The sequence below is a fragment of the Ovis canadensis genome, chromosome 5 (assembly GCF_042477335.2).
Source record: "Ovis canadensis isolate MfBH-ARS-UI-01 breed Bighorn chromosome 5, ARS-UI_OviCan_v2, whole genome shotgun sequence".
Classification (NCBI taxonomy): domain Eukaryota; kingdom Metazoa; phylum Chordata; class Mammalia; order Artiodactyla; family Bovidae; genus Ovis; species Ovis canadensis.
Window position 1 is genome coordinate 70,090,829 of NC_091249.1, and position 14,236 is coordinate 70,105,064.

The 14,236-nt window shown below is 36.9% G+C and overlaps 1 protein-coding gene across 1 annotated transcript in view; it reads right to left on the reverse strand.

Annotated features, from left to right (window-relative positions):
* Window positions 1–14,236, reverse strand: part of LARS1 (leucyl-tRNA synthetase 1) — a 66,196-nt gene that overhangs the window by 11,900 nt on the left and 40,060 nt on the right. Inside the window, exons 22-28 of the mRNA XM_069592329.1 lie at window positions 13,356–13,419; window positions 9,219–9,402; window positions 5,236–5,326; window positions 3,855–3,995; window positions 2,720–2,860; window positions 2,372–2,482; window positions 71–181 (exon numbers count right to left, since the gene is read on the reverse strand). Coding sequence (XP_069448430.1) covers window positions 71–181; window positions 2,372–2,482; window positions 2,720–2,860; window positions 3,855–3,995; window positions 5,236–5,326; window positions 9,219–9,402; window positions 13,356–13,419 — 843 coding nt within the window. The remainder of the gene's footprint in view (window positions 1–70; window positions 182–2,371; window positions 2,483–2,719; window positions 2,861–3,854; window positions 3,996–5,235; window positions 5,327–9,218; window positions 9,403–13,355; window positions 13,420–14,236) is intronic.

A 14,236-nucleotide genomic window follows, 5' to 3' on the forward strand; every position in this document is an offset into this window, starting at 1 on the left:
TCTTCCTTCTACGATCCTAGCTAACCATCATTACCCATGTGATCACAGCTGCACAAGATCCACAGCTTACCTTAATCATGGCGACAAATGGCATCACTTTCTTCATGTATTTCTTCAGTTCTGGCAAACTGCCTAGTTCACCAGCAATGACTTTGTTATCAGGCAATTTTCCACTGTTGTTCTAAAAAAAAGAGTGGGAGAGGAATATGAGGAAAAATATGTTTAAAATAATGTAAGATAGTAGATATGCCTATAAGAAACTGGCCAGAAATGAAACAGTGGCCACCAGCCTAATAGAGAAGAGCAGAAGAGGGGGCACACTCCAGCATCATGGGGAAGTGAAAGGTAAATGAATAATACAAAAAAGAGTCTCCTGTTTCCTCTAAATTCAAAGGACACATGTGTTTTAGGACAGAGGAGAAAAGCAAGTGCATCATGCAAAGTATTTAATTTTTCCTTATGTTAATGACACTCTTAGGATCATAACATTAGTCCTACCTGGTGATAAAATGGTCTATAAAGATCTCATTTGTCTTTAAACTTCTAAAAGCAACTCATTAGTCAAGCAAAATGGAGATTATACAACTATCATACAAGATATATATAATTTCTGTTTTTGAGCACTCTTCTTATAAACTGTTACCACAAATGTGAAAAAAGAATATAATTTCTTTAAAATAATAAAAATATAATAATAATAATAATAATAATTTCTATCTACCTATAAGTATTATAAGCACTAATATGCACACCGTCCCAAATGTGCTGCCTAAATTTAAATTCACTCCTACAAACATCAACAGAGGAGTAATAAAGCAAGTGGCCTTTTCAGAGTTTTGGATGACCTGTTTTCTCCTTAATATAAAAGCACTGCACCAAAGCCAAGGGTTGGGAATAAATCTAAAAGAAAAATAACATATAGTAAGATTTCCAATAATCTATTGACATTCAATTCTAACCTTTACTAGAGTACACAGGAAAAAATATTTTCTCCACTGGCAAAAATGTTGCTTTGAAATACATAAGGAAAAGAAAAGGAGAGGGTGAGACACATTCCTTTTCCCTATGTCACTGAATAAGTGTCATACTAAACATAAGAACATTCCTCTGGATTATAAACTGACACTCTTTGAGTTCTTTAGGATAAAAACAAATGATCATTTTAAAGGAAGCTGGTCATTCCAAATAATGTCAAAAGATGATGTTGATTCCAAACTATATAATCTAGTCAACGAATATAAGTAAAAGTATAGCTTCTAAAAGAACAGTGGTGATGGGTCTTTTTTAATACCTGGGATATTCCATGCCATACTGAATTCTTCTGCTGTTTCCTTGAAAATGCTGATAATGAATATATAAACCACTGAGGCACAATTTCATTTTTCTGACTACCAAAGTAGCTTTTACTCTTTTATTTACCATAAGTCAAAAATCTATAAGCAGACTCTAAGAGCTACTTTCTCTTTCTATTATACACAATCAAAGGAAGAAATACTTCCCCATAAAATCAGGTTCACAAAGATTACGAAAATACTTGCTCTTCTCTTTCCGTCAAGTCTTACAAATCTAAAAATTCTCATAAGTATTTCTTGGGCAACTATGAAAAGTAGTGAGACAAAATTGCAATAAACGTCTAGAAAATCAAAGCTATGGACTTCTCCTTTATATTATCACTTTATGCTTTGGCCATAATCCCTATTTTGTCTCTTTCTCAAGTGCACCTTAATGGTTTCTGTCCACCAATAACTATTCTTTATAACCTAGGCAAAAATTCCACAACATATAAATTTATTTCCATATTTTGAACATGAAAGGAAAAAGGTAGGTAAATTTTTTTCTTTAGGAAAACCTAGAATTAAGTTTAAATATTGAGTTTCCTTCAAATATAACTATCATATGTAATAGCGATTTACCTGACAGTCTTAAAAAAAAAAAAAGGAAACACCAAACTCTCCATTTCTACTGGTAGTTATCAAACTGGCCACTTTCTTTTAAATTACTCAAGCATCAAGCTTCAAAGATTTCAAACATCATAATGTTAAGATTTCATGAATCCCAATGTTCAAGGTACAATGAAACCAAAAGGCAAACTTAGTTCTTTTGCTTCATGATTTTAACCAATATATGAAAAAGTTCCACATCTCTTATTATATACTACTAGATCCAGTATTTTTGTATGAAAGTTTCAGAAATGAAACAGTTTTTCCCTCAGCATCCATTTAAGAGCCACAAAGGACACTCCACATCTAAAGGTAATTAAACCAAGATGCCGTTATTCCTTCCCCTAGACATTGCCAACATCCTGAAAACAAAAACAGTATAAGCAGTACACAACACTGCTTGGAGGGGGAATGCCTACTGAGAGAATTACCTCAAAGTGATTACGTAGAACTGACAGGGTGATGTGTTGCCAAGACGGATAGTTCTTTGCCACATAGATGGTGCAATGTGAAGGCTTTTCAGGGGGCTGCTTGTCAGTCTTCTATAGGGCAGAAGAAAGGAAAAAACATCTACTTATCTTCATATACACCAAAAATGAAATAAACTTCCAGTGTATACCACTACTTCCTTTAACATTTAAAAAAATCATATTATAGAACTGCATTAATAATGAAAATAGCCCTATACATTTTAACGAAAGTTGTCTTTATCTTCATCACTATTAGATGTTATTTGACCAATAACTTTTAAGTAATTACTCTTAAAAAAATGACTTCACCTTCCCTTTAGCAGGCATCATATAGTTCTTGAGTCGCAGCCTAAGGTCATGTGCTACTTCCATGAGATACTGTGAGGAACGTATCAAGCTTTCATCCACAGGACCTGCCAGAGGCCATGAAGCAGTCATAATTGAGTCAGGCTTGGAAAAAAAAAAAAAAAAAAAAGAGGTTCACTGAGATTAGACAACACAACTATTTTATGATTCTTGGTTACGGTTTCATACCAAGGCTACCATCTGTAACTGTGTGCTCAAAGTTCAAACCTGACTACATAGAACACACTTTCAGCCCCTGATCTAATGTTCCCTAGAATTCAAGCTGTGAAGTCTGACTCTACATCCTTAATTAGCATCCATTTGTATAAGCATATTAATACCCACACACATATGCTCACTTTCAAAGAAAATTATGTAATGCTAATTTGCCTAAATTTAATCATTATTATATAAATTATACACACTCTCAGTTTTTACCCTATTAATACATCTAGTACTGAAAGTATGGCTATTTGGAATATATTTCATGAACACGTTTTTGCATTCTTCACACAGTAAAAAATACAGAAGAGCTTGGCTAATAAGGCTGGAAAGGAGTTATTAAACCAACCAATCTGTTTATCTGCAAGCCTGAGAGAAATAATTAAATTTACCTTCACAGTAAGAATGCTAATATAATATCCCAGAATATGCAGCCCTATATATGCCAGGAATTTTATATAAAAGAATATTTATGCAAATATACACTTCTACCTTTGTTTATAAGCAGTTCATAACATTATATATATCTTTCAATATGTTCACCTTTAAAAACAAACAGCTAGAAAAACATTATTAGTTATACATATATTAAAATATATATTTGAATGTATTCAAATGTATTATAATATTTCCTAATAAGAAGGTGATAAACAACACACATAAAGTAAAATATACATAGTGTGTATATAAAGACTCATACATGATGTTTCTGTCTAAAAAGGAGACAGCTTCAATTTAAGCTGCTGTAATAATTATGAGATGATGAACCCAACATTATATTTAACAGTACTCGTTTTCAGTCTTTTTCTTGCAGGTAACATTATTTAATAAGACAAAAATCAAAATCACACAGAACATCTTAAATGCATAATGCTACCTTTCCCAGGAGTGTCCAGATGTGCTCACACAAATGCGGGCAGAATGGAGCCAAGAGAAGCGTCTGAACTTCAATAAACCGGAACACGAGGTCTCGGTGCATCCCTTCTATGGCCAATTCACGGTACTTATCTTTTGCGGCCTACAAAATTTGGAATTCTTTATCATTTCTCTCCCCCTACTTCTTTGAAATAAAATTAAAGGAAAAAAGTTCAATATCTCTATTTTAATGCATTTTTAAGTACTTAGTCTTTTAAAAATTCATAATTTCTGAAAAGGTTTTGCTTTATTCTTAAGATTCTGAAAATAAATATGTATCAATCCTTAGGTCCATAACAATAAATTGTTTAAATCTGTACATCTTTGATGACCTTTGCTATTAAACATTTTTTAAGCACTTCTTAGCCATTTAGGACTCTTTAGAGGAACTGTTTGTTCACATCCTTTGGTTATTTTTCTTTGGATATCTGTATTTTTTTTTTGATGTGTCAAAAATACTAAAATACAGACTGTAAGTAATTTTCCAATTGACTGTGTATTTTTAAAATGATTTCAGTTGTGATTTTCTTACCTGTGTTGCCAAATTCATCAGTATTTTTTTTTAGTGTTCCGTTCTTTTGTTTTTATGATTAGGAAATCTCTTAATTACAAGATCAAATAAATGTTTGATTAACCCCGTTTTTCAGTAAAAAAAAAAAAATTATCAATCCTAACAAAAGAATATTGCACTTTTATATTACTAATTCTCAAAAGAAATATCTGAAAAAGACATTTTGTAATGGACATAAAAATTGAACAATTTAAACTGGGTACTAAGGTGAATGCTCTAAGTAACAAATATTAAGTACTAAAAAGCCTATAAATATGATACACTGATATGCTCAGCACTTATCCTTATTTAACCACATTTCTGAAAACCAAATTACATAAATCCCAATGTGATATTCTACAAAACCGAGAAAAGCTACGTTTTTACTTTAAGCGCTTGGACTGTCAAACTTGAGGGTATACTGACACCTTGTGGAAAATCCCAGAAAACATTTGCTTTCAAACTTAATAGCAATTAGTTTACAATTAGGCGTTTATTTTTTAAATCAATTTTAAAATGCTTTTCTGGAAAACATGACTAATTTTCAGATTTAACCTCAATTAACTCACAGCTCAACTAGGAACAGAATTATTTATATTAAGGAATTATTTATATAAAGGAACATAATAGAAAAAGTACCCAAGAAAACTACTTAAAATCATAATTTACTGAAGACTTTACAAGTTTTCACTCTCCATTTAAAAGATGAGTCATTATGCTATAGCAGGAGGAAAAAAAAGAAATGTGCAATATTTATATTGACTATTTTATACTATGAAAATTAACAGCTTACCTGAAACTCAAAAAAACCTGTTTTCAAAGCTTCTTTAAACATCATCTTTTCATAGTTTTGATCTGTCTTTATAATTCCTGCATTCATTTCACTACGGAGTATGGAAAAAAAGTAACTGAGTTTAAAGGCAAGTGTATATAGGTATAAAAAAAACTTCCACATATATTAGCAATACGTGAACCGTGAACTTCCAGATGTTCAACCTGGTTTTAGAAAAGGCAGAGGAACCAGAGATCAAATTGCCAACATCCGCTGGATCATCGAAAAAGGAAGAGAGTTCCAGAAAAACATCTATTTCTGCTTTATTGACTATGCCAAAGCCTTTGACTGTGTGGATCACAATAAACTGTGGAAAATTCTGAAAGAGATGGGAATACCAGACCAGAAGCAACAGTTAAAACTGGACATGGCACAACAGACTGGTTCCAAATAGGAAAAGGAGTACGTCAAGCCCGTATATTGTCACCCTGCTTATTTAACTTATGTACAGATTACATCATGAGAAACGCTGGGCTGGAAGAACCACAGGCTGGAATCAAGACTGCCAGGAGAAATATCAGTCACCTCAGATATGCAGATGACACCACCCTTATGGCAGAGTGAAGAGGAGCTAAAAAGCCTCTTGATGAAAGTGAAAGAGGAGAGTGAAAAAGTTGGCTTAAAGCTCAACATTCAGAAAATGAAGATCATGGCATCTGGTCCCATCACTTCATGGGAAATAGATGGGAAAACAGTGGAAACAGTGTCAGACTTTATTTTGGGGGGCTCCAAAATCACTGCCGATGGTGACTCCAGCCATGAAATTAAAAGATGCTTACTCCTTTGAAGAAAGTTATGACCAACCTAGATAGCATATTCAAAAGCAGAGACATTACTTCAAAAGCAGACCAACAAAGGTCTGTCTAGTCAAGGCTATGGTTTTTCCAGTAGTCATGTATGAATGTGAAAGTTGGACTGTGAAGGAAGCTGAGTGCCAAAGAATTGCTGCTTTTGAACTATGGTGTTGGAGAAGACTCTTGAGAGTCCCTTGGACTGCAAGGAGATCAAATCAGTGCATCCTAAAGGAGATCAGTCCTGGGTGTTCATTGGAAGGACTGAGGTTGAAGCTGAAATCCCAGTACTTTGGCCACCTGATGCGAAGAGTTGACTCATTGGAAAAGACTCTGATGCTGGGAGGGATTGGGGGCAGGAGGAGAAGGAGACAACAGAGGATGAGATGGCTGGATGGCATCACCAACTTGATGGACATGAGTATGGGTAAACTCTGGGAGTTGGTGATGGACAGGGAGGCCTGGTGTGCTGTGATTCATGGGGTCGCAAACAGTCAGACATGACCGAGTGACTGAACTGAACTGAATATGAGAACAATGCCTGAAACATTTCATACTGCTCTATCACAAAACCATCTTTGTGTTCCTTAAAACTATTATAGCCTCCCACTGTCTATCTACTTGAGTCCTGTCATCTGACACTGCTTAGAGATCCTATTTATGAGAACACAATAAATTTGATTATGAAGTCAAAAGTGCAATATGAAAATACTTTTAATAAGACTATAGTCAGGTTTAATTGTTGCATTTTAAACAATGGACACTGGAATAAAAAAGATATTCCTTATGCTACCTCAGGCCCTTCAGAATTGGGCCTAATGTGGCCCCAATTTGTCTGATCTCCTACTTCTGCCCTCCACACACTATGCTTCAAAGAAATACCACACTCTTTGCATGGATTTCTCCTCTCCCTCAAAATTTCAGTTTATTTTTTAAGAAACTCAGAACTCACATACCACCTCCTCTAATTTCCCTCTATTCCTACTATTGTAATTGGTCAGAGAAGTGTTTTTCTCTCCTCCTACAATGAATGATCAAGTCTTAATTCATCTTTGTAACACTCGTGCTTAGGATGGTTCCTGATACAAACAGACTGATATATATCTTATGAATGAAGCAAGAAAAAAAGACAATTCTTTTCTTTTAAGCTACTTTTCCTTTAACCATTCCGTCCTCCTCTAATGCAAGACAGCATGGTGCAATGGTCATGAAAATAGGCTTTGGAGACAAACAAATTCAAATCCCAAGTCTGAAATGACTAGCTTTGAGGCATTTAATGAAAAATTAAAATTTTTCTAGGCTTCAATTTATTTAATTATAAAATAGAGCTAGGACTCCCCTGGCCAGAAAATTTGGAAATATGCCAATATGCCAGCAAACTTGGAAAACTCAGCAGTGGCCACAGGATTAGAAAAGGTCAGTTTTCATTCCAATCCCAAAGAAAGGCAATGCCAAAGAATGCTGAAACTACCGCACAACTGCACTCATCTCACACGCTAGCAAAGTAATGCTCAAAATTCTCCAAGCCAGACTTCAACAGTACATGAATCATGAAATTCCAGATGTTCAAACTGGATCTAGAAAAGCCAGAGGAACCAGAAAGCAAATTGCCAACATCCACCGGATCATTGAAAAAACAACAGAAACATGTACTTCTGCTTTGACTACGCCAAAGCCTTTGACTGTGTGGATCACCACAAACTGTGGAAAATTCTTAAAGAGATGGGAATACCAGACTATCTGACCTGCTTCCTGAGAAATCTGCATGCAGGTCAAGAAGCAACAGTTAGAACTGTACATGGAACAACAGACTGGTTCCAAATCAGGAAAGGAGTACGTCAAGGCTATATATTATCACTCTGCTTATTTAACTTATATGCAGAGTACATTGTGAGAAATGCTGGGCTGGATGAAGCACAAGCTGGAATCATATTGCCGGGAGAAATATCAATAACCTCAGATATGCAGATGACACCACCCTTATGGCAGAAACTGAAGAAGAACTAAAGAGCCTCTTGATGAAAGTGAAAGAGAGTGAAAAAATTGGTAAAACTCAACATTCAGAAAATTAAGATCATGGCATCTGATCCCACCACTTCATGGCAAATAGGAAAAAAATGGAAACGATGAGAGACTTTTTTTTGTGGGCTCCAAGATCACTGCAGATGGTGACTGCAGCCATGAAATTAAAAGACGTTTGCTCCTTGGAAGACAAGTTATGACCAACCTAGACAGTATATTAAAAAGCAGAGACACTACTTTGCCAACAAAGGTCCCGTCTAGTCAAGGCTATGATTTCTCCAGTAGTCATGTATGGATGTGAGAGTTGGACTATAAAGAAAGCTGAGCGCCAAAGAATTGATGCTTTTGAACTGTGGTGTTGGAGAAGACTCTTGAGAGTCCCTTGGACTGCAAGGAGATCTAACCAGTCCATCCTAAAGGAAATCAGTCCTGAATATTTATTAGAAGGACTGATGTTGAAGCTGAAACTCCAATACTTTGGCCACCTGATGCGAAGAACTGACTCCTTGGAAAAGTCCCTGATGCTGGGAAAGACTGAAGGCAGGAGGAGAAGGGGACAACAGAGGATGAGATGGTTGGACGGCATCACCAACTCAACGCATATGAGTTTGAGTAAACTCCAGGAGTTGGTGATGGATAGGGAGGCCTGGCGTGCTGCAGTCCATGGGGTCGCAGAGTCAAGACACGACTGAGCGACTGAACTGAACTGAACCATCATTTCCCTGGTGGTCTAGTGGCTAAGACCGTGCACTCCCAATGCAGGGGGCTCAGGTTCGGTCCCTAGTCAGGGAACAAGATCTCACATGCTGCAACTAAGAGTTAGCATGCTGCAACTTAATAAAAAATCCTGCAAGTAAAGATCCCACATGCCACAACTAAGATCTGACACTGCCAAAGAAAGAAAGAAAGAAGGCTAATAATATTTTCATTATATAAAACTGCTATAAGGGTAAAATCAGATAATGGATCCAAAGTACTTAGCATAGTTCCCAGCACAAGTAAGCTTTCAATGAAGAGTTGCTATTATTAACATCTAAATTTATTTGAAGAGTTAAAATAAAAAGAAAATTTAAAAACACACCAGGACTAAGCAAGTCTTTAGAGTAAAAGTGGTTGGGGACTATACATTACCTGGCAAAAACTTTATCATTGAAGGTATTGGCAGGACCACTTCTTAGGCTATCCCAGTTGGCAACCATTTCTTTCACCCATTCCACCCAGGTATATAGGCGGAGAATACCTGCATCTGCCATGGCTTCCACAAAGTTAGCATCTTCAACAGTGTCACCAGCATCAGCTAGAGCCAAGCGCATTCCTTGAAGAAGAAGAAAAAAAATTAATTGATCATTTAAAAATGTAGTTACTGAATATAAACTATGTGTCCAGGTGGGTACACTGCCAAGCCCACATATAAATTAAGAAACAGCAAGTTCTTTAAAGCACTGCATGGATCAACAGCAAAAATAAAGATCACCAAAAGCAGAATCCATAATGATATTGTTAAAATATTTGAATTTCTATATTGATTTGCAGACACTCAGCATCAATATGCGTTTCTTCTCAGGCATGTTGTGCTAATGAGATAAAGTGATCTTTAATGAGGCAGAGGAAAAAATGCTAAACTTGGGAAAGATATCCCTATCAACATCTCAGCCTCATTTAAAGTCAGCAAAATATTATTATTATTTTAATGCATAAGAAAATAGAGTGGTGCCTTGTGTGCACAAATACATATTTTCTTACTTCTCAAAGCAGATTCTTCCAGGTTTCTTATTAACAAAATTTCTTATTAACAATTTTTAAAACAAAATCTTCCATCCTAAAATATTTTTTTAAAAAACAAAAACAACCCACCCATCTGTAAGAGTCTAATCAATTAAATTATGGGACATCCTTGCAATGGAAGCCTATACTGCTATAAAAGAGGAAACTTTCACTGAACTTAATTCAAAATTTCACCAGCCTTTTCTCTAATATCCTTCTTCTGTTCTAGGATTCAATCCAGAATCCCACCTTGCATTTGATTGTTTTATTTCCTTGGTCTCTTCAAATCGTGACCATTTCTCAGTCTGTCCTGGACCTTGACTACTGATGTAGTCAGGAATTTAACAGAATTTCCCCCAACTTGGGTTTATCTGATGTTTTTGCATGATTAAATGGAGGTTATGAACCTCTGGCAAGAATATCACAAGAGTGGTGCTGTATGTTTTCTCAGTGCATCATTATCAGGGAGGTACATGATATTGATATGATTTACTATTGCTATTGCAAACCCTCCTCATGTGGTCAGGTAGTGTCTGCCAAGTCTCTCCACTGTAAAGTTACTATTTTTCCTTTTGTGATAAAGAAGTGTCTTGGGATAAATACTCTGAGAATATGCAAATAACCTGCTGTTTTTTTTTTCCCACTTTCATCCATTGATTTTGGCAACCACTGATGGATCTTGTTGTAACCTCAGATATACAGATGACACTACCCTTATGGCAGAAAGTGAAGAATTAAAGAGCCTCTTGATGAAAGTGAAAGAGGAGAGTCAAAAAGTTGGCTTAAAGCTCAACATTCAGAAAACCAAGATCATGGCATCAAGTCCCATCACTTTATGGCAAATAGATAGGAAAACAATGGAAACAGTGACAGACTATTTCTGTGGGCTCCAAAATCACTGTAGATGGTGATTGCAGCCATGACATTAAAGGACGCTCCCTGGAAGAAAAGTTATGATCAACCGAGACAGCATACTGGAGAAGGAAATGGCAACCCACTCCAGTACTCTTGCCTGGAAAATCCCACGGATGGAGGAGCCTGGTAGGCTGCAGTCCATGGTGGGGTCGCAGAGTCAGACACAACTGAGCAACTTCACTCTCACTTTTCACTTTCATGCACTGGAGATGGAAATGGCAACCCATTCCAGTGTTCTTGCCTGGAGAATCCCAGGGACAGAGGAGCCTGGGGGGCTGCTGTCTATGAGGTTGCACAGAGTCGGACACAACTGAAGTGACACAGCAGCAGCAGCAGCAGACAGCATATTAAAAAGCAGAGACATTACTTTGCCAACAAAGGTCCGTCTAGTCAAAGCTACGGTTTTTCTAGTAGTCATGTATGGATGTGAGAGTTCGACTGTAAAGAAAGCTGAGAGCCGAAGAACTGATTCTTTTGAACTGTGGTGTTGGAGAAGACCCTTGAGAGTCCCTTGGACTGCAAGATCAAACCAGTCCATCCTAAAGGAAATCAGTCCTGAATATTCACTGGAAGGACTGATGCTGAAGCTGAAACTCTACTTTGGCCACCTGATGCGAAGAACTGACTCATTTGAAAAGACCCTGATACTGGGAAAGACTGATGACGGGAGGAGAAGGGGATGACAGGGGATGATATGGTTGGATGGCTTCACCAACTAGATGGACATGAGTCTGAATAGGCTCCGGGAGTTGGTGATGGACAAGGAAGCCTAGCATGCTGCAGTCCATGAGGTCACAAAGAGTTGGACGTGACTGAACTGAACTGAACTGATGGATCTTGTCTGTGACAATATTACTATGATGTTTCTCTAATGATGATTTTATATTTCACTCAATTCTTCCACATTTATTACTTGGAATTCTGATAAGAAGAACAGTCCCCACTCTCCGACTTACTTATTCAGTTATTACTATATATCCCTAGGGGTTCATGAATATTTAATTTATGCAAGGGGTTATAATTCAATACTATATTATTTACTTTGTCTCTTAAAAAGTTCTTGCTTGGACAGTTGGGAGCCCCTTCAAGCTGGCTCCTGTGCCCTTTGAAACTGTCCCCATCCTTTCTTAAACATTTTCTCATTTTCTGGCATCATAAAATATTCCATGCTCATTTTGTATTTTCCCTACTCCAGACCTCAAATCAATCCCTGCTCCTAGGACCCTAGTTCCTTTTTCTAGAGAATGGTATTTAGAAACCAAGATCTGAATGCCAGGTGTTTCACCGTTAACAAGTGTTTCAGTATCCACAGGCTCTCAGCAAAACTAGGAAATAAATGCATGTATACTAACCCACACATAAATCTATGTTTATTTTTATTTATTTTTAAAATATTTATGTTATTTGGCTGCACTGGGTCTTAGTTTCAGTATGCGGGAACTTCAATCTCCACTGCGGCATGTAAGATCCAATTCCCTGACCAGGGATTGAACTGGAGTCCCCTCCATTGGGAGCACAAAGTCTTAGCCACCGGACTACTAGGGAAGTCCCTACGTTTATTTTTATGTCTGTCTGTATAAAAAATAAAACCCATGAGTTTATGTTGATACTGCCAATTCCAATCCAACACCAGGGAGTTCATTTGAGCATTTCCTCTTAACTTATTTATAGCTTCTGACACTGAGCTCTCACCTACAATATTGTTCAATCCCAGTAAACATATAAAAGTTCCAAGACTGCTAATATACACTTCTTTAAAAAAAAAACTAACTACTATTGTGTAGAGTTCTTTTCGTCTTACTATGTTGTCAAAATACTGTTTTTCTAAGCAACTTAGTTAGTTCTTCCCCATCCGTTTCAGCACAGTCTCAAACTGTGGTAGCCTTGATCAACAAAAAGAAGTGCCATGATGACCAAAGGCTAGGTTACATAAGGAAGGACTGGCTCCTGCAGGTTAGAGAGTACATTTTTTCTCTTGACAAAGTAATGATTAAATGAAATAGCAATGAAGTCAGGGGAAACATATTTTTCAAAAAAAAAATGTCTTAACGTCTCTACAAACCAACTATTTAATTTTAGAAATAGCATGAAATTGGGTTTGCAGGTGGCACTACTGGTAAAGAGCCCACATGCCAATGCAGGAGACATAAAAGATGTGAGCTCAGTCCCTGAGTTGGGAAGATCCCCTGGCAGAGGGCATGGCAATCCACTCCAGTACTCTTGCCTACAGAACTCCACTGACAGAGGAGCCTGGTGGTTACAATCCATAGGGTCACCAAGAGTTAGACATGACTGAAGCAACTTACCCCAGCATGAAATTAGGAACAAATCAGGCAGCACTAACAGTGAGTTTCCTTTGAAAGAAGACTCTAATAATCTTAGCTTAAATTTGTTTCTAAACAGATATTAGCAATTCTTATATTTTAAAAATTATGTCGCTTATACACAAAGAAAACATGAATATTTTAAAGTACTGGTAAAAGCTAAAGAGAAAAGCGATGAAACTGAAACAAGTATGCTAACTGCCTTCTGCAGTCTGAGGAGAACTGGGGACACTAAGCAGCAGCAAGGACAAAAACCTATACTCACCATCAGCTGAGTATTTATCAACAGCTTGGGACAAAGTGAGGAAGTTGCCTGTGGATTTTGACATCTGAAAAAGAAAGTCAATGATAAGGCTTTAGTAAGAGTATATATAAATAAAATAAACCAGATCAGCCACCTCAAATTAAATGAGCAGGCTATAATTAGATAAAGATAAAAAGGATTAGAAACATGCAAAGGAAAAGACACCTTACACTTATTTTACAGAGGAAAAACTTGAAATCCAGTCAATACAATGACTTGCCTGAGTAACTAATCTTGTCAGTGACAAAGCCAGGACAACATCTCCTGTGAGACACTCAGTCCATGGCTCTTTCCATTAACTGACACTGTTGCTTGGGAATTGGTTTAGACATGTGGAATGATTACACTATAACTATGGAACACTTCAGCTGGTTATAAGAGCTTTGTAACAATTAGAGTCATTCAGAAATGAATGGACAAGCTCATTAGGTCAAAATTAGGACTTTAGGAAACTTCTTGTCATTAGGGTCACAACAGTTGCTTATTCAAGTTGTGCTCTGCCTCGGGGCAGCACAAGTAAGTAGGCACTGTGCACAGCCCACCAATCTTTACTGTTTAAAACACTGCTATGCTTGGTAACTTTGCTAACACCAAAGAGAAGTGGCCATTCTATCAAGTTTCTACTACAGAGCAGTAAAATCTTGTAATAAAATGAGTATGAAACTTAAGTGAAAGTGTTAGTCGCTCAGGCATGTCCGACTCTTTGCGACCCTATGGCTCCTCTGTCCATGGAATTCTCCAGGCAAGAATAGTGGAGTGGGTAGCCATTCCCTTCTCCAGCAGATCTTCCTGATCCAGGGATTGAATATGGGATGTCCTGAATTGCAAGCAGATTCTTTACT